We start from the raw sequence: 21,514 nt of genomic DNA on the forward strand, positions 1-21,514 counted from the left end.
AATTCTGTTTTAACCTTGATTCTAATACACAGAAATGTTTATATGGGAGGAAAGCATGTCTTAGAATCGAGGAAACAGGTAGTTATAATTGTGTAGCAATAAATAGACTGCAGGTCTGTAGTTTTTAGCATCACAGAGCCTAAGAATTTGCTTACTCGTTTCATCATTGCTGTTCTGTTATGGCTTATCCTTCTCAGAAATGGCTTGAAAACACACAAGAATAAATAACCTGCCTCTTGGACGCAACCCACCTCACAGCTCTGTTTATTATTAATTAATTTATTATTATTATTATTATTATTATTATTATTATTATTATTATTACCTCTCTTTATCTCTGTCAAATCAGCTTAACATAAAAGCATTAGCATACTCTTCTCTTTCGTTTCAGGTTACCAGGTGACAGTGCTGGTGCGGGACCCCATTCGACTTCCCCCAGAGCTCCAGCCGGCGCAAGTGGTGGTCGGCGATGTGCTGAACCTGTCGGATGTCAACCGAACCGTGAAGGGCCAGGACGGTGTGATTGTGATCCTCGGCACCCGGAATGACCTCAGTATGAGATGTTGCACCCATTCCTCTTTGCTCACCAGCTCTCCATCCCGACCAAGTGTTCTCCTGACTTTGCTTCTTCCATCTCCCCCCTGACAGGTCCCACCACGATGATGTCTGAAGGAACCCGGAACATCGTGACCGCCATGAAATCCAATGGCATCCGCAAAGTGGTGGTGTGTCTCTCAGGTAGGGATAAGCATGTAAAGGGATTGATAGGTATCGTGGTTTGGGCATCAGCTGTGTCATTCTGTTGGCATGTCAAACCTAGCCATGACGACATATGCCCTGGGGTGCATCTACACCAGGCCTGGGAAAACTTTGGTCCTCCAGGTGTTTTGGACTTCAACTCCCACCATTCCTAACAGCCGATAGGCTGTTAGGAATGGTGGGAGTTGAAGTCCAAAACACCTGGAGGGCCCATGTTTGCCCAGGCCTGATGTACACAGTAGAATGAATGCAATTTGATACCTCTTGCCATGGATTCATGTTATGGAACTGTGGGTGTTGTCGTTCGACAATGCCAAAAAATGCTAAGGCCTCACCAAACCACAAATCCTAGGATTTTTATAATAAGCCATAATAAAAACCATGGGTTTCAATCACACAAAGTAGCATCCTACTATGAGCAAGTAGCTCAAATCCATCCTTCTGCCATATTTTTTTCTCCACTGGGGATGTCAAGCTGAAAAAAATACAGTTGAAACAGTCACACCTAGCTCCAGCAGACAAGAGACCTTTGTCCCACCCTGGTCTTTCCACAGATATATAAACCCTTTTTCCTAGTTCCAACAGACCTCACTACCTCTGAGGATGCTTGCCATAGAGGCAGGCGAAACGTCAGGAGAGAATGCCTCTAGACCATGGCCATATAGCCCGAAAAAACCTACAACAACCCAGTGATTCCGGCCATGAAAGCCTTCGACAATACATTGAAGAAATACACCTGGTGGCTGGCAGGACTGCTGACCGAAAGGTCGGCGGTTCGAATTTGGGGAGCAGGGGGAGCTCCTGTCCGTCAGCTCCAGCTTCCCATGCGGGGACATAAGAGAAGCCTCCCACAGGATGATAACACATCCGGGCATTCCCTGGGTAACGTCTGCTGACCAACAGGTCAGCAGTTCAAATCCAGGGAGCAGGATGAGCTCCCACCTGTCAGCTCCAGCTTTCCATGAGGGGACATGAGAGAAGCCTCTCACAGGATAGTAAAACATCTGGGTGTCCCCTAGGCAATATCCTTGCAGACAACCAATTCTCCCACACTAGAAGTGGCTTGCAGTTTCTCAAGTCGCTGCTGACACACACACACACACACACACATATATGCTTTATCTCTCTCGAAGTAGACTTAGTGGCTCAAAATAAAAGCATTAGCAAAAATATACAAATATACAAACATTAATACATGATTAAATATAAACAGTATTTAAAATTATGAGTTAGAAACCAATAATAATAATAATAATAATAATAATAATAATAATATTAATAAATCAATATGAGGATTTAAAAATCGAGCTGCAAAGACTCTGGCACAAACCAGTAAAGGTGGTCCCACTTTTGGGAAGTGTCTAGGACTATGTGATGTATCAGCGAATAATGCGTGCAGATCCCAGTAAGGTGGCCTTCTGCAGCTGGCAGATGGTAATGTTGTCAGCGCCGATTGTATTTAAGTGCAGGCCAAGGTCTTTAGGCACTGCACCCAGTGTCAGCAATGTGATCCAATTCAACAGCCAGCAGAGTGTCTGCTGTGGACTCATAATAATAATAATAATAATAATAATAATAATAATAATAATAATTTCTTACCTGCTTCAGACAGGTTATAGAATAATTAAAATACATAAACATTGTAATAAATACCACAAATACATATATTAAAAATGTATTTCTATAAAAGAGACCTATTAAAATATATTCCTGTGAAATACATATTGAAATGCACATACTTACTTACTTAGGCGATCCCTCGTTGGACGAGTAAGATGGTCTTCCATCATGGGTTTCCTTGTGGGTCCGCATGTGGCTGTGGAGCCCTATTCTTGCTCTGCATCTTCTTCCGCAGTGAGGGCATTGGTTTCCAGGTGGAAGGCGGTCCCGGTCGGGGTTGGCTTGACGCGCCTTCCTCCTGGCACGTTTCTCTCTTTCACCCTCCACTCGTGCCTCCTCGAATTCTGCAGCACTGCTGGTCACAGCTGACCTCCAGCTGGAGCGCTCAAGGGCCAGGGCCTCCCAGTTCTCAGTGTCTATGCCAGAGTTTTTAAGGTTGGCTTTGAGCCCATCTTTAAATCTCTTTTCCTGTCCACCAACATTCCGTTTTCCGTTCTTGAGTTCGGAGTAGAGCAACTGCTTTGGGAGACGGTGGTCAGGCATCCGGACAACGTGGCCTGTCCAGCGGAGTTGATGTTGGAGGACTATCGCTTCAATGCTGGTGGTCTTTGCTTCCTCCAGCACGCTGACGTTTGTCCGCTTGTCTTCCCAGGAGATTTGCAGGATTTTCCGGAGGCAGCGCTGATGGAATTGTTCCAGGAGCTGCATGTGACGTCTGTAGACAGTCCACGTCTCACAGGCATATAGCAGGGTTGGGAGGACAATGGCTTTATAGACAAGCACCTTAGTATCCCTACGGATGTCCCGGTCCTCAAACACTCTCCGCTTCATTCGGGAAAATGCTGCACTTGCAGAGCTCAGGCGGTGTTGTATTTCGGCGTCGATGTTGACTTTGGTGGAGAGGTGGCTGCCAAGGTAGCGGAAATGGTCAACATTTTCTAATGTTACACCATTAAGCTGTATCTCTGGCATTGGAGAGGGGACAGCTGGTGACTGCTGGAACAGCACTTTGGTCTTCTCGATGTTCAGTGACAGGCCAAGCTTTGTGTATGCTTCTGCAAAGGTGTTGAGAGTGGCTTGTAGATCTTCTTCTGTATGCGCACAGACGACATTGTCATCAGCATACTGGAGTTCTACAACGGATGTTGTTGTGACCTTGGTTTTGGCCTTCAGTCTGCTGAGGTTAAATAGCTTGCCGTCTGTCCGATAGATGATTTCCACTCCGGTGGGAAGCTTCCCATCAACAAGGTGAAGTATCATGGCGATGAAGATGGAGAATAAAGTTGGGGCAATAACACATCCCTGTTTGACACCCGATTCCACCTTAAATGGGTCACTTTGGGAGCCATTGCTGTCCAAGACTGTTGCCATCATGTCATCGTGGAGGAGCCGCAGGATGTTCACAAATTTGCTTGGGCACCCGATTTTTTGGAGGATGGTCCAGAGAGCACTGCGATTCACTGTGTCGAATGCCTTTGCAAGGTCAATGAATGCCATGTACAGAGGTTGGTTTTGTTCCCTGCATTTTTCTTGGAGCTGTCGTGCAGTGAAGATCATGTCCACAGTTCCTCTGGAGGGGCGGAAGCCGTTCTGGGATTCTGGGAGGGTGTCTTCTGAGAGGGGCAGAAGGCGGTTTGCAAGGATTCTTGCGAGGATTTTTCCAGCTGAGGTTAGAAGGGAGATACCTCGATAGTTTCCGCAGTCTGTTCTTTCCCCTTTTTTGAAGAGGGTGATGATGGTGGCATCCCTGAAGTCTGCTGGGATTTTCTCGGTCACCCACACTTTTTCTATGAGCTGGTGGAGTTGGTGTGTCAGCGCAGGTCCTCCCTCTTTAAAGATTTCAGCAGGGATCCCGTCCGGTCCGCTGGCTTTGTTGTTCTTTTGTTGGCTGATGGCATTGCTGACTTCTTCCAAACTAGGCAGTGCTGCAAGCTCATCCCTGGTTTGTTGTTGCGGGATTTGTGAGAGGACCTCTTCGGCCACACTGGAGCTGCGGTTTAGGAGGCTTTGGTAGTGTTCTTTCCAACGTAGTGCAATTGACTTTTGGTCCTTCAGGAGTTTGGTTCCGTCTGATGAGCGTAGAGGCTGTATGCCATGGTTTCTTGGCCCATAGATGACCTTTGTGGCTTTGAAAAATCCTTGAGCATTATGGGTATCTGCCAGGTGTTGGATTTCTTCAGCCTTCTTTGTCCACCAGATGTTCTTGAGTTCTCTTGTCCTTCTTTGGACCTCAGCTTTTGCACTGGCGTAGATCTTTTTCTTAGCAGCACAGTTGATGTCTCTCTGCCATGTTTGGAAGGCTTTCCTTTTCTTGTCGATTAGCTGTTGGATCTCGATGTCATTTTCGTCAAACCAGTCTTGATGTTTCTTGGCTTGGTATCCAATAGTTTCTTCGCAGGCTTGGATGATGGAGGTCTTCAGTTTGTTCCAATGTTCCTCAACATTTTCGGGGTGCTCTGTGGGGAGATGGTCCTTGAGTGCTGTTTGGAGATGGGCTCGCCTGGAGGGCTCCTGAAGGGCTTGGGTGTTCATTTTGCGCCTTGTCTTTCTTCCTTGGAGTCTGCGCTTGGGGGCGATCTTGATAGCCATCGTGGATCGGATTAGCCTGTGGTCGGTCCAGCAGTCGTCAGCACCTGTCATGGCTCTTGTGAGGAGTACGTCACGGCGGTCTCTGGCACGTGTGATTACATAGTCTAAGAGGTGCCAATGCTTTGACCGGGGGTGCTTCCATGATGTCTTGAACTTGTTTTTCTGGCGGAAGAGCGTGTTGGTGATGACAAGGTTGTGCTCCGCACATTTGGTGAGAAGCAGGATGCCATTCGAGTTGCTGTTTCCAACCCCGTCTTTTCCGATGGTCCCTGGCCACAGGTCGAAGTCTCGCCCGACTCTTGCATTGAAGTCCCCCAGGAGAATGATTTTGTCCTCCTTAGGTATCCCCGATAGGACGGTGTCCAGCTGACAGTAGAATTTCTCCTTGATGTCTTCGTCAGCATCTAGTGTTGGTGCATAGGCACTTATGATGGTTGCCCGTTGGTTTTTGGCAAGATCGATTCGGAGGGTTGAGAGTTGTTCGTTGATGCCAGTGGGTGCTTCGGACAGATGTTTCATCAGATCATTTCTGATGGCGAAGCCAACTCCGTGCATTCTTTTGTCTTCTTCGGGCAGTCCCTTCCAGAAGAAGGTGTAGCCTCCTTTGTCTTCCTTCAGCTGTCCCTCTCCTGCTCTCCTGGTCTCCTGAAGGGCTGCTATGTCAATGTTGAAGCGTCCCAGCTCCCTTGCGATGATGGCAGTTCTGCGTTCGGGGCGTTCACTGTCACTGTTGTCCATCAGTGTCCGTACGTTCCACGTACCGAAGTTCATTTTTCTTTTTTGGCCGCAGGATGGTGACCCCACTGGACGCGGCAGTCCAGTCAGGGATAAGTGAGGCAGGCTATGTTTAGGGCACCTTTTCTAGCCCCCTCCCCGTGTGGGGTGAGCAGAGTGGGTCCTAAAAAGGGCTGCTCAGTCGCGGATACAGCTGCCGAACTACTCAACTGCCTCGGACCTTGAGGTAGAACGACTGAGTCCGTACCCACCGCCCATGTGCCAGTCTGTGACTAGGGGCTTCCAGATTTCACAGTCCTGCCCCCGTCGCCACTCGCTGATCGCCATGGGACTTTGGTTAGTTGGTTTTTATTTTCTTTGGAAGACGCCTGTGCGTGGGTTTTTTTAATGTGTGGAGGTCAGTGCACAAATGATCAACACACAGACTTCACAGAGTGAGGTTCCACTGGTGATGTAGTTTAACACAATGACCGTGGCTTCTCAGTCTGTTGCAGCCTTCTTCCGCCTTCGCAGCCGTTGTAACATGTGCCATGTTATCCTCCGCCTGCTCCACCGTTGAGGTCTTTGGGTCTTCGGACTGTGCTTGGTCTGGGACCTCCCCCGCGGCCACTCCTGGGAGTGCACGACTCCAGTTGTTGTGCCCACAGGTTCATCGGAACACGCAAGCCCCCTCACCACGACAAGGTGACAGTCCATCGAGGGGGAATGCACATATTAGAGATTAAACAAAGAGCATGTCTAGTGTTTGTGTGTGCTTTTATCTTTCTTCTTTACCACTTTTTAAAAAACTCTTTACGGTGCAGAGTATGATTCTGTGCAGGCTATGATTCAATTAAAACTGTATTGGGTTGTTGTAAAAATTTTTGGGCTATATGGCCATGTTCTAGAGGCATTTTCTCCTGATGTTTCGCCTGCATTTTGGCTACCAGTATTAAAAAACTCTAAAATTAGAACAGCACAACAACAGAGAAGAAACAAACAAGGACATCTAATCACCTCTCAACAAAAGATTGCTCCAGGCACTGCCAGGCAATCAAATGCTAATCAAGGTGGTCAGTTGAAACATTCACACCTAGTTCCAACAGACAAGAGTCCTTTGTCCCACCCTGGTCATTCCACAGATATATAAACCCCTTTTCCTAGTTCCAACAGACCTTACTACCTCTGAGGATGCTTGCCATAGATGCAGGCGAAATGTCAGGAAAAAATGCCTCTAGAACATGCCATAAAGCCCGAAAAAACCTACAACAACCCAGTGATTCCGGCCATGAAAGCCTTCGACAATACATAAAACTATTGGTTCCTAAGTCAAACCTCTTTGGTTCCTCACTCTTCTTGTATCATTGTACCTTGTTGCAATGCTATCATGGGGTTTTCTTTCCATGACTCATTCAGGGTTTTGTGTCCAATTTGGGCCTTTGTCTTTCCTTTTTAGCCTGAAAAAGCGTGAAGCCTTGCCCAAGGTCACTTAATGGGTTTCCATTGTGCATTCCTTTGCAACTTCCATTGAGAGGTAGATTGCCTCTGGACATGGAGGCTTCATTCAGCCGCCACAGCTGGGAGTTACTGAGATCATTCAGCTCCCCTTTGCTTGATCCTTAGCAACTGCTATTGAGAGATAGATTGCCTCTGGACATGGAGGTTTCATTTAGCTGGGAGTTGTTGATATCATCACCCCATGAATGTGTCTCATCGCATTTCAAAGTCTTTGGTTTGATTGCCTGAGTACATCCGCCAGCTTATGGCACATTATGTAACAGCGCAAGCTTGCCCACTTGAATGCTTCTATATTAATACACATCCCTGCTCATGGAAAACTAAGATGTGTAGCTTTTTGTGTATGGGTTTTTTTTAAAAAAATAGGGAAAAATTTAATTACTGCAGTTCAAGAAAAGTCTTGCTACATTCTCAGGCTGTTGATGCTATTTGCCATGAAGTCCGCTTTGATATACACTTTGGCGATCCCTCATTGTCTGAGTAGCATAGTCTTCAAAGATCAGGGTACTGGCGGTGGGTCCGTAGGTGACTGTGGAGCCCTATTCTTGATCTGCATCTTCTCCTGCAGTGAGGGCATTGGTTTCCAGGTGGAAGGCGGTCCCGGTCAGGGTTGGCGTGACGCGCCTTCCTCTTGGCACATTTCTCTCTTTCACCCTCCATTCGTGCCTCTTCAAATTCTACAGCACTGCTGGTCACAGCTGACCTCCAGCTGGAGCGCTCAAGGGCCATGACTTTCTAGATCTCAGTGTCTATGCCAGAGTTTTTAAGGTTCACTTTGAGCCTTACTTACTTACTTAGGCGATCCCTTGTAGTCTGAGGATGATGGTCCTCCAAGGTCGGTGTTCTGTTGATAGGTCTGTATGTGACTGTGGAGCCCTATTCTTGATCTGCATCTTCTCCTGCAGTGAGGGCATCGGTTTCCAGATGGAAGGCGGTCCCGATCAGGGTTGGCTTGACATGCCTTCCTCTTGGCATGTTTCTCTCTTTCACCCTCCATTTGTGCCTCTTCAAATTCTACAGCACTGCTGGTCACAGCTGACCTCCAGCTGGAGCGCTCAAGGCCCAGGGCTTCCCAGTTCGCAGTGTCTATGCCAGAGTTTTTAAGGTTCACTTGGAGCCTTACTTAGACAATCCCTTGTAATCTGAGGATGATGGTCCTCCAAGGTCGGTGTTCTGTCGATGGGTCCGTATGTGACTGTGGAGCCCTATTCTTGATCTGCATCTTCTCCCGCAGTGAGGGCATTGGTTTCCAAGTGGAAGGCGGTCCCGGTCGGGGTTGGCTTAACTATCTTCCTCTTGGCACGTTTCTCTCTTTCGCCCTCCATTCGTGCCTCTTCAAATTCTACAGCACTGTTGGTCACAGTTGACCTCCAGCTGCAGCGCTAAAGGGCCAGGGCTTCCCAGTTCTCAGTGTCTGTGCCAGAGTTTGTAAGGTTGGCTTTGAGCCCATCTTTCAATCTCTTTTCCTGCCCACCAATATTCCGTTTTCCGTTCTTGAGTTCGGAATAGAGCAACTGCTTTGGGAGATGGTGGTCGGGCATCCGGACAACTTGGCCGGTCCAGTGGAGTTGATGATGATTTTTTTGGTCGTGTCAGGAGCGACCTGAGAAACTGCAAGTCACTTCTGGTGTGAGAGAATTGGCCATCTGCAAGGACGTTGCACAGGGGACGCCCAGATGATTTGATGTTTTTATCATCCTTGTGGGAGGCTTCTCTCATGTCCCCGCATGAGGAGCTGGAGCTGATAGAGGGAGCTCATCCGCCTCTCCCCAGATTCGAACCTGCAACCTGTCGGTCTTCAGTCCTGCCAGCACAGGGGTTTACCACTGCGCCACCGGGGGCTCCGAGAGGAGTTGATGGCGGAGGATAATCGCTTTAATGCTGGTGGTCTTTGCTTCTTCCAGCACGCTGATGTTTGTCCACTTGTCTTCCCAAGAGATTTGGAGTATTTTTCAGAGGCAGCACTGATGGAATCGTTCCAGGAGTTGCATGTGACGCATGTCACTTCTCACAGGCGTATAGCAGGGTTGGGAGGACAATAGCTTTATAAATAAGCATCTTGGTATCCCTACAGATGTCCTGGTCCTCAAACACTCTCTGCTTCATCTTGAAAAAAGCTGCACTTCAATACATGCACCTTTTAACAAAAGCCTTTCAAGAGTTCATCAATCAATCTGCGCAGCTCAGGTCTTGCAAAGTCCAGTGTGGTTTCCTTGATTGAATCAGCTCTTTGTTAGGGACAGAATCTGAATAGTACTTTAGTATTGCATTTCCTTGAGTCTAAGATGCACTTTCCCCTCATTCCAATATCTCTAAAAACAAAAGTGGCTACATGTCGGACTACACAGAGAAACCATTGAAATCCACAAGTGTGTGGACAATTTAAACAGAAAGGAGGAAACCTTGAAAATGAACACAATCTGATGACCAGTATTTTAAAAACCCTCTAAAATCAGGTCAGTAACACTCAAAAACGGGAATTCCAGACAAGAAGCAATTAGGGCCAGCTAACACCTCTTAACAAAGGACACCCCAGACAGCAACCAGTCAGGCTTTGAAGCTGTAAGGCTATTCAATGGTCAGTTGCAACATTCACACCTGTCTCAAGCAGGCAAGAGTTTGAGAAGAGTTTGAGAAGCAGACGTTCTCAACCTCTGAGGATGCTTGCCATAGATGCAGGCGAAACGTCAGGAGAAATGCCTCTAGAACATGGCTCTATAGCCCGAAAAAACCCACAAGAACCTAGTGATTCCAGCCATGAAAGCCTTCGACAATACTCAGGCAAGAGTTCTTTCTCCCACCCTGGAGATTATTCCACAGATACATAAACCTCACTTGCTTAGTTTTATAGAATCATAGAATCAAAGAGTTGGAAGAGACATCATGGGCCATCCAGTCCAACCCCATTCTGCCAAGAAGCAGGAATATTGCATTCAAATCACCCCTGACAGATGGCCATCCAGCCCCTGTTTAAAAGCTTCCAAAGAAGGAGCCTCCACCACACTCTGGGGCAGAGAGTTCCACTGCTGAACGGCTCTCACAGTCAGGAAGTTCTTCCTCATGTTCAGATGGAATCTCCTCTCTTGTAGTTTGAAGCCATTGTTCCGCGTCCTAGTCTCCAAGGAAGCAGAAAACAAGCTTGCTCCCTCCTCCTTGTGGCTTCCTCTCACATATTTATACATGGCTATCATATCTCCTCTCAGCCTTCTCTTCTTCAGGCTAAAAATGCCCAGCTCCTTAAGCCGCTCCTCATAGGGGTTGTTCTCCAGACCCTTGATCATTTTAGTCGCCCTCCTCTGGACACATTCCAGCTTGTCAATATCTCTCTTGAATTGTGGTGCCCAGAATTGGACACAATATTCCAGGTGTGGTCTAACCAGAGCAGAATAGAGGGGTAGCATGACTTCCCTAGATCTAGACACTATGCGCCTATTGATGCAGGCCAAAATCCCATTGGCTTTTTTTGCCGCCACATCACATTGTTGGCTCATGTTTAACTTGTTGTCCACGAGGACTCCAAGATCTTTTCCCCACATACTGCTCTCAAGCCAGGCATCCCCCATTCTGTATCTTTACATTTCGTTTTTCCTGCCAAAATGGAGTATCTTGCATTTGTCACTGTTAAACTTCATTTTGTTAGTTTTGGCCCATCTCTCTAATCTGTCAAGATCGTTTTGAATCCTGCTCCTGTCCTCTGGAGTATTGGCTATCCCTCCCAATTTCCAACAGACCTCACAAGCTCTGAGGATGCCTGCCATAAGTGTGGGTGAAACGTTAGGAGAGAATGCTTCTGGAACATGGCCATACAGCCTAGAGAACTCACAGCAACCCAGGAGTGAGATTTTTTTGTCATTTCAGGAGAGATTGAGAAACTGCAAGTTGCTTCTGGTGTGAGAGAATTGGCCGTCTGCAAGGACGTTGCCCAGGGAATGCCTGGATGTTTTGATGTTTTACCATCCTTGTGGGAGGCTTCTCTCATGTCCCTGCATGGGGAGCTGGAACTGACAGAGGGAGCTCATCCACGCTCTCCTCGGATTCAAACCTCTAATCTGTTGGTCTTCAGTCCTGCCAGCACAGGGCTTTAACCCATTGTGTCACTGGGGGCTCCTAATAATAATATAATTTTATATTGTTATTGTTATTATTATTTGAAACACAAGATGAGTCCACAGCAAAGAAGATCACTCTGCTGGCTGTTGTATTGGATTACACATCGGACACTTCCCAAGTGTCTAGGACTGTGTGATATATTGGCGAATAATGCATGCAGATCCCAGTAGGGCGGCCTTTTGAAACTGGCAGATGGTAATCCTGTCAGCGCCGATTGTGTTTAAATGCAGGCCAAGGTCTTTAGGCACTGCACCCAGTGTGCCGATCACCACTGGGACAACCTTTACTGGTTTGTGCCAGTCTCTTTGCAGTTTGATCTTTAAATCATCATATCGTGTCATTATTATTATTATTATTATTATTATTATTATACTGATTACACCCACGTAGTGATGCCAACAGACTTTCCCTCCCAGAAAATCAGGAGGCAAAGATAGTGAGACAGAAAGATAGATATTCTGTTGGTGGTACAGACATTTGTGTGCCTTAGAATCAAGAAATATGATACTATAATTTATTATTATTATTATTATTATTTAATATTTTTCAGCATACCAATTTTTCCTTCCATCTCTATCTTGAGCTGTTATTTTATTTCAAAAGTAGGATACTTTGCATTCTAATCCTAGGAGATTACTTTGTGTAAATACTGTAAAACCTTGGCCAGAAAGATGTCTGTCTGAACCTATGAAAAGCCTTCCTTCTCCAAGTCTTGTTTACTAGATAGTCCAAAGGGTTTGACCCTGGACAAGGCAATTTAGTGTGAACTCAGCATCTTGCAACATCTCATGGTGTGTGCCGTATAATTTCTGTAGGCCATGTACCTAGTTTTCATAGAGTTAGAAGAGACTCCAAGGGCAAAGTCCTTGCAGACAGCCAATTCTCTCACACCAGAAGCAACCTGCAGTTTCTCGAGTTGCTCCTGACAGGGATGCTTGAAAGGGTTATTTTCTGTTTCAGTGTGCCGTACTTACTTTGGAAGTAGTTTTTCTACTCCATAAACCACAACAAATCCAAGGGCTAGTTAGACTAAACCATGGATCGATGCAATCAAAGCCATCCCAACAGATGCCCACCCAGCCTCCAGAGAAGGACTCTGGAGACTCCACTAGGCCCCAAGGCAGCATATTCCAATGCCAAACAGCTCTTACCATCAGAAGTTCTTCCTAATGTGTATGTGAATCTATTTTTCCTGCAATTTGAAGCCATTGCTCCATGTCCTGGTCTGTAGAGCAATAGAAACCAAGTTTGTCCCCTTCTCAATGTGACATGCTTTCAAATAGTCAAACATGGCTATCATATCCCTCTCAGCCTTTACTTCTCAATGTCAGCAATGCTTGTAAACTGGATGCATGTCCCATTCCGTGTCTGTCTTTGCCCCCATGTAGCCTTCCTCATGTGGGATTTGGACAAGGTCCCCGCCAAGCTGCGGCCGGTGACGGAAGACCACATCCGGATGCAGCAGATCCTGAAAGAGTCGGGGCTGGACTGCGTCTATGTCATGCCGCCCCACATCGCAGGTACGAATTCACAACCAGTGCCCATCCTGGCATTGGGGATTTGCCACAACTGGGCTGCCAATGCGAGCAATGACTTGTGGCAGGGTTGATGGTAGCTCTGTTTATTTTGACTCTATATATTTGTGGAAGGGAAGCCTCTATGCAAATAGATTCCTGTTGCTGCATGTTTTGGCCTGCATTCCCATTCATGTTTGGCACAGGGCTTCACGTGGTATTTGAGCAATGCAAGCCACCCACCCACGCGGTTCGGAGCTAAATTAAGACCGGATTCTGATCACAGTGAAGCTCTGCAAAATGTGCGTTGTTCTTTCTTCATTAAAATGGCAGGGAAGAAACATTTCCAAGCTAGTAAAAAGGATTATGCGTGATTTAGGTGGTGCGTAACCCTTTTGTGTCCTTCTCCTGCCTTGGTGGCTTTCAAGCCATGAGATTGTTGGCTTTTCGAACCATAAAGGTATAGGTCAGTGGTTTTCAACCTGTGGGTCCCCAGATGTTTTAGTCTTCAACTCCCAGAAATCCTAATAGCAGGTAAACTGGGTGTGATTTCTGGGAATTGTATGCCAAAGCACCTGGGGATCCACAGGTTGAGAACCACTGGTATAGATACTCTGATTTTGGTGGAGAGAAGCATAAAAGGAGTACATATTCCTATCCTTTGGAGCCCCCAGTGGCACAGCAGGTTAAAGCGCTGAGCTGCTGAACTTGCTGACCGAAAGGTCGGCGGTTCAAATCCAGGGAGCAGGGTGAGCTCCCACTGCTAGCCCCAGCGTCTGCCAACCTAGCAGTTCAAAAACATGCAAATGTGAGTAGATCAATAAGTATCGCTTCTGCGGGAAGACAAGGGCACTCAACGCTGTCATCCCAGCCACATGACCTTGGAGGTGTCTACGGACCATGTCGGCTCTTCGGCTTAGAAATGGAGATGATCACCAACCCTCAGAGTACCTATTGATCTACTGATCTACTTTTGGTTCCATTTCTCCTGCAAAGATAAACACCCATATTTTCTATATTTGTCAAAAGAAAAAGCCTGTATCTGCATAGCTTCCAAAAAGGGAATTTCTGATCTTGAAACTCCCTGTGTTATTTGGGGTTTTGACTTAGGGGATGGGAATAGATTCAGTTTAGATGTCTCTGAGCTAAATTCACTCTTTGAAAATAATATTAGGATTCCAAGGAGATTTAGGCAACCAAGTCTCCCTGCCTCTGCTATTTTCCAAAACTATACTTAGTATATAGTTAGAATCAAATAATGTAATTATTATTATTATTATTAAAATTTATTTGTACCCCGCTAGCATCTCCTGAAGGACTCGATGCGGCTTACAAAGGCCAAGGCCTCAACACACAATACAACAATACATAACCTAAGGCAAATTAAAAACAATTAAAGCAATATAAACAACAAGCAATAAACAATACACTAAGACACAATAAAACTGGGCCGGGCCAGAGTAATGGGTACAGGATTAAAAGTGCTGATGTGACATGTGTAGGATTATAGGGCAAGTGCAGTGTGCAGTGTCCAGCAATCTTAGTTTTAATAAAGTGCTTCTGAGACTTGGTATTGGAGATTTCCTATTCTGGGAAGGCACATCGGAACAGCCAGGTCTTCAAGTTCTTTCTGAAGACTGCCAGTGTAGGGGCCTGTCTAAGATCTTTGGGGAGGGTGTTCCAGAGTCGGGGGGCCACCACAGAAAAGGCCCTGTCCCATGTCCCCACCAAACGTGCCTGTGACGCAGGCGGGATCACGAGCAGGGCCTCTCCAGATGACTGAAGTGAACGCGTGGGTAATGTATTGTATATACATATAATATTTATAATATTGTAATGTAATACAATATAATACTACTAATAATAATATATTTATATATTTTATATTACATGTAATATTACTTGTAATATACAATATAATGATATAGTACAATATAGTAATATATAGTACTAATGTTGTACTATGCTAATGATATAATGTGTTGCATGTATGGGTGTGTGTGTGTGTGTGTATATATATATATATATATATATATATATATATATAATCTATCTGAGTCCCCTTTGGGGTGAGAAAGGCGGCATATAAATGTCATAAATAAATAAATAAATAATGAATACTCACATTTGCATGTTTTCGAACTGCTAGGTTAGCAGATGCTGGGCCTAAGAGCAGGAGCTCACCTCACTCTCTGGATTCAAACCACCAACATTTCAGTCAGCAAGTTTAGCAGCTCAGCGGTTTAACCCGTTGCGCCACCAGGGGTCCCTGTGTCCTGATTATATATTATATAGTACATGTTATATATTGCATGTAATATTACTAATAATATTTCACTATAGTGGTATCATACAATATAATAATATATAATACTAATATTGTACTATGCTAATAATACAATGTACTATGCTCCTGCTGGGGCTTCCAGCAGGAGCTCATGCCGCTCCCTGGATTCGAACCTGTGATCTTTTGGTCAACAGGTTCAGCAGCTCAGCACTTTAACCCACTGAGCCACTGGGGACTCCTTTGCATTTGCTTTTAAATAAAAAATATTAAAAGGGATGTGGTCAAGAGGATGTGATTGAGCGAGGTATTGGCGAGGAAAGCCCCATAAAAACCCAGCAAAAGAGTTGTGTTATCGAGTCACTAAATGCCTCTCCTGAGCGTCTAATCTGAGCTCTCCTGCCCTTCCAGGTGACCAGCCGCTCACAGGGGACTATACGGTGACGGTGGACACTTCGAGCGGATCCAGAGTCATCTCCAAACATGACCTCGGGCACTTCTTCCTCAAGTGCCTCACTACTTCGGAGTACGATGGGAAGAACGTCTACCTCTCCCGGCATTACCCCAAGGAGTGATGCCTCCTCCCCTGGCCCTTTTTCTCCTTCTGCCCTCTTCCAAGATGGAGGCGGAAGGCTCCCCCGGCTCTTGTTGACAAAGGGAAACTCTCACTTGCTTTGCTGTCCCCTCCCTTGATGCCGTCTCTCTGCCTTTTGTGCTCTTGAGTGCCTTTCTCCCGTGTGAACCCTGGAAGGGGGGATGTACCCTACAAGTGTCAGGAAATCGCGTGGCCACCATTGCATGCCAACATCTTTCTGAATTCAGGGTAGAAGGGGGAATAGAACCGCGTATGTCACACTTCTGCCCTGCGTGTGCTTTCTGCGGTGATTGTGAGCTATAGCTTACTGTCAAGGAAGGAATAGATATGTTATATGTTCTGGGTTTGAGGTCTGGGTAAACAAAGCATTGGGTTGCTGTGCGTTTTCCGGTCTATATGGCCATGTTCCAGCAACATTCACTCCTATTGTTTTGCCTGCATCTGTGGCTGGCATCCTCAGAGGTTATTTTGGGAGTGATGCATATACCTGTGGAATGTCCAGGGTGGGAGAAAGAATCCTTATCTGTTCAAGCAGGTGTGAAGGTTGCATTTAGCAAGCCTCAATTAGCATTTGAGTAGCCATGATTTTTGCAAACTCAACTAGTGAGGGGATCTGCATAGAGGTAGCCTGGCCTTTGTTGCCTGGAGGCATCCTTTGTTTGGGAAGTGTTCTCTGTTTGGGAGGTATTTTTTTCTTAAGATGCCAGCCACAGATGCAGGCAAAACATCAGGAGAGAATGCTGCTGGAACATGGTCATAGAGCTCAAAACAATTCATAGCAACCCAGTGATTTTGGCCATGAAAGCCTTCAACAAACAAATTATTATTATTATTATTATTATTATTATTATTATTATTATTTCGTACATTTGTATCACGTCCTATCTCGACCTCCACAGAGGGTCTCAGGGCGGCTAACAACTGGCACACCATGGTGCCCACAACCAAAAGCATAAATATACAATTTAAATAAAAACAATATAAAAACATTCAAACAGTCAAAACATTGTATCGTCAAAGGTTTTCATGGCCAGAATCACTGGGTTGCTGTGAGTTTTCCGGGCTGTATGGCCATAATCCAGAAGCATTCTCTCCTGACGTTTTACCTGCATCTATGGCAGCATACTCAGAGGTTGTGAGACCTCACAACCTCTGAGGATGCCTGCCATAGATGCAGGCGAAACGTCAGGAGAGAATGCTTCTGGAATGTGGCCATACAGCCCGGATAACACAACTCCTCAAACCAGGTATTGCTTGTCTACACCACCAGCCCCCTTCTTCGTACATGAATGTATAGGTTTTAGACTCACGCAGTCCTAAAATGGCAGGACAAACTGCAAAATGGCCAAGGGTGCATCTACACTGTAGAAAGAATGCAGTTCGGTGTCACTTTAACAGCCATCGTTCAGTGTTATGGATTCCTGGGGTTTTTAGCATCCCCTAACAAGGACCATGTCAAACTGTAACTCCCAAGAGGTCATGGAAGTTAAAGTGGTGTCAAACTGCACTAACGCTACAGTGCAGACGCACCTCAAGTCTTGCTAATCAAAAGGGTAACATTGTGAGACATTCCTTAGCTGGAAAGCGAATAAGAAATGCACTTTTAAAAGGTGACCTACCAGGGCAAAGTGGCGAGATATGTTTGCATTCATGTTAACTGGCTACCTTTCTTTCTGTTTTGCCGCCAAGAGACCTTGTTCCATCGTCATTGCTGAGAAAGTCTGTGTAACTTGAAAGTATACATCCTGATAACAGGCGCTGATTGAATAAAAAAGTATATTTTGACCTATTTCGTTTTTCGGAGTTTGATATTGCAACTGAAATCTCACTGGGTAGAAAACATAGGTAAAGGTTTCCCCTGACATTAAGTCTAGTCATGTCCAACTCTGAGGGGTGGTGCTCATCTCCATTTCAAATCCAAAGTGTCGCCGTTGTCCATAGACACCTCCAAGGTCATGTGGCCAGCATGACTGCATGGAGTGCCATTACCTCCCCACCAGAGCTGTACCTCTTGATCTACTCACATTTGCATGTTTTGGAACTGCAGGGTTGGCAGAAGCTGGAGCTAACAGCAGGAGCTCACCCCCGCTCATTGGATTCATAATCCCCCCATTATGAAAACATAATCCCCCATTATCTTTGAAAGCAACATAGCGCTATTATTCTGGGCTTTCTGTAAACTATACAGAAAGCCCAGATATTGCTAATTGGTAACAATAGATTTGTTTATTGATTAGTCCTCTGACCATATCAACAGTAATAGACAAAAAACAAGTATACAAAGATACAATAAACACAAATCCCTATCCTAATACTTCTGTAATAGTTAGCTTAAAGGACATATTTTAAAGCCTAATCCTTTGTTGGAAGGTGTTAGTTGGAGGTGTTATAAGGTAGAGGTGAGGACATCCCTCTTGTTCTTTGCTGAACCTAAATGTTGATCCGGTTTGCGGATGAGTAGGACATCTAGAAATGGCATTTTCTTTTTCCATGGTGAATTGGATGTTTGGGTGGATGCTGTTGAAGTGGTCCAGGAACTTGTTTGGACCACTCTAACAACTAGATCAGTGGTTCTCAACCTGTGGGTCCCCAGATATTTTGGACTTTAACTCCCAGAAATCCTAACAGCTGGTAAACTGGCTGGGATTTCTGGGAGTTGTAGGCCAAAACACCTGGGGACCCACAGGTTGAGAACCACTGAACTAGATGGACTTTTTTCCCTCATTCCAGTATCTCTAAAAACAAAAGTGACTACATGTCCGACTACACAGAGAAGCCACAAGCATGTGGACATTTTCAACAGAAAGGAGGAAACCATGAAAATGAACAAAATCTGGCTTACCAGTATTTTAAAAAGCTCTAAAATCAGGATAGTAAATAAAGGGCAACACTCAGAAAGCAGGGGAAGTCCAGACAAGAATCAATCAGGGCAACTAACCCTTCCCAACAAAGAATTCCCCCCAGGCAGCAACCAGCCAGGCTTTGAAGCTGCAAGGCCATTCAATGCTAATCAAGGTGGCCAGTTGCAACGTTCACACATGCCTCAAACAGAGAAGAGTTCTTTCTCCCACCCTGGACATTCCACAGATATATAAACCTCCCTTGCCTAATTTCCAACAGACCCCTCAATCTCTGAGGATGCCTGCCATAGATGTGGGTGAAATTTCAGGAGCGAATATTTCTGGAACATGGCCATATTGCCTGGAAAACTCACAGGAACCCAGTGATTTCATCCACAATAACAAAGTTTCTGGGGGATAATAACTACTTGCAAAGTAAGTACCACAGAAATAAACAGGAAATAACACTTTCAAACCAAGAACAGGGGGAAATGTTCAAATTTTATAATGGAAGTTCTAGCTTTACTAAGTCCGTAGCCTTCTCTGCTGGGATCTCACCAAACTGCAGCTCCCATGATTCCCTAACATTGATCCCTGTCAATTAAAAGGCTGCCAAACTGCATGAAATGCACTCAGTCTCTCGGGGCCCTTCCAGACTTGCCTTATATCCCAGGATCTGATCCCAGGTTCTCTGCTTTAAAACTGGATTATATGAGTCCACACTACCAGACAATCTGGGATAAACAAAAAACATGGGATGAGATCCTGAGATATAGGAACTGTCTGGAAGGGCCCTTAGGCTCTGTCTAGCAATCCTGGGGAAATGTTACTTATCTTAAGGTGCATCTACACTGTAGTATAAAAGCAGTTTTGACACCCCTTTCACTGCTTTTGAGAAGCTGGGATTTGCAGTTTCCCAAAAGCCTTTTAAATTATGTGCTAATGCTTTAATGTTAAGCCGCTTTGAGTCTCCTGCAGGAGAGATAAAATGGGGTATAAATAAATATTATAATAATAATACACTTTATCATAATCATAATAATAACCTTCTCTATAAAAAGAATGATGGGGCCTCAGCAAACTGCAACTCCCAGAATTTCATAGCATTGAATCAAAGCAGTTGAAAGGATGTCCAATTGGTATTTATTTTACAGTGTAGATCAGGCATGGGCAAACTTGGGCCCTCTAGGTGTTTTGGACTTTAACTCCCACAATTCCTAACAGCCTACTGGCTGTTAGGAATTGTGGGGGTTGAAGTCCAAAACACCTGGAGGGTCCAAGTTTGCCCATGCCTGGTGTAGATGCAACCTAAGAGCAGAGATCCAGAAAGGTGAGAGTCCTAGAGCAGCATTTCTCAACCTGGGAGTCAGGACCCCTGGGAAGGGGTCGCAAGGGGGCGTCAGAGGGGTTGCCAAAGATCATCAGAAAACACAATATTTTCTGTTGCACATGGGAGTGTTCTGTGTGGGAAGTTTGACCCAATTCTATCATTAGTGTGGTTCAGAATGCTCGTTGATTGTAGGTGAACTATACATCCCAGCAAATACAACTCCCAAATGTCAAGGTCTATTTTCCCCAAACTCACATTTGGGCAAATTGAGTATCCGTGCACAGTTTGGTCCAGATCCATCACTGTTTGAGTCCACAGTGCTCTCTGGATGTAGGTGAACTACAACTCCAAAACTCAAGGTCAATGCCCCACCAAACCCTCCCAGTATTGTCTGTTGGTCATTGGAGTTCTGTGTTCCAAGTTTGCATCAGCTCCGTCGTTGGTGGAGTTCAAGGCACTTTTTGACTGTAGGTGAACTATAAATCCCAGCAACTACAATTCCCAAATGTCAAGGTCTATTTTCCCCAAACTCCACCAGTGTTCACATCTGGGCATATTGAGTATACGTGTCGAGTTTGGTCCAGATATATCACTGTTTGAGTCTACAGTGCTCTCCGGATATAGGTGAACTACAACTCCCAAACTCTAGGTCAGTGCCCACCAAACCCTTCCAGTATTTTCTGTTGAGGAACTGTATTAAGGGGTCGCAGCATTGGGAAAGTTGAGAGTCACTGACCTAGAGGTTCCCCAACCTGAACTTACCTTGAAAAGAAGCTGGCCAATCAGAGCGCGCCCTTCGGAAAGCCCAGCAATGGGCGCCAAGCCCCCTCCCCATTTCCCAGGGAATAAAAGCAGGACTTCCCAGGCTGAGACCCAAACCGAGAAGGCATCCTTGGCTAGAGGAAATTACCGGGAAACCCCACACCACCTTTCCAAAAGGTAAGTCGCATTATTCCTCCTTTACATTTGGAAGGATTGGGAAGGAGGAAGCAGGGTTGGAGAGAGGAGAATTATTCGGGTGGGCTTGATTTAATTTACTTTATACCCCGCTTTTTCCTTCCAGGGAGTCGGAAACTTCTCTCCCGCTTTGGACCACAACAATCCTGAGCCAGAAACCTCGACAGCACAGCCAGTCTCTGGAGAAGAATCTCTTCGCCATCCCTCTCTTTCAGCTTGCAAAACCCAAGGTAACAATATATATATATATATCTCCCTAGGTGGTAGAAGAACTGAGTCCATTCGGGCTTTAATTCTGGGGCATCTTGACCCGGGTTCTTCCGAATATATATTTCCTTCCCCTTGGATCACATCTCCCAGCATTCCTGATGTATCTTCCCTTTGGATCACACCTTCCATCATGCCTGATTTTTCCTCCCTTTGGGTCACATCTGCCATCACCCCCGATTTTTCCTCCTTTTGGACCATACCTCCCATCGTCCCGGATTTTTCACTCCCTTTGGGTCACATCTGCCATCATCCCCGATTTTTCCTCCTTTTGGACCATACCTCCCATCATCCCCGATTTTTCCTCCCTTCAGATCACACCTCCCATCATCCATGTTTCTCCCCATTAGATCACACCTCCCATCATCCATGATGTTTCTCCTCTTTGGATCACACCTCCCATCATCCCCCGTTTTT

General features: G+C 45.6%; 1 protein-coding gene across 1 annotated transcript in view; it reads left to right on the forward strand.

Annotated features, from left to right (window-relative positions):
• The window catches only part of LOC137095292 (flavin reductase (NADPH)-like), a 30,090-nt gene extending 12,598 nt beyond the window's left edge, over positions 1-17,492 (forward strand). The window contains exons 2-5 of the mRNA XM_067461753.1: positions 392-553; positions 649-738; positions 12,699-12,830; positions 15,520-17,492. Of these exons, the coding sequence (XP_067317854.1) occupies positions 392-553; positions 649-738; positions 12,699-12,830; positions 15,520-15,683 (548 nt within the window). The 3' untranslated portion in view covers positions 15,684-17,492. The remainder of the gene's footprint in view (positions 1-391; positions 554-648; positions 739-12,698; positions 12,831-15,519) is intronic.
• The last annotated feature ends 4,022 nt before the right edge of the window (positions 17,493-21,514 follow it).

This window comes from Anolis sagrei, chromosome Y (genome assembly GCF_037176765.1).
Source record: "Anolis sagrei isolate rAnoSag1 chromosome Y, rAnoSag1.mat, whole genome shotgun sequence".
Classification (NCBI taxonomy): domain Eukaryota; kingdom Metazoa; phylum Chordata; class Lepidosauria; order Squamata; family Dactyloidae; genus Anolis; species Anolis sagrei.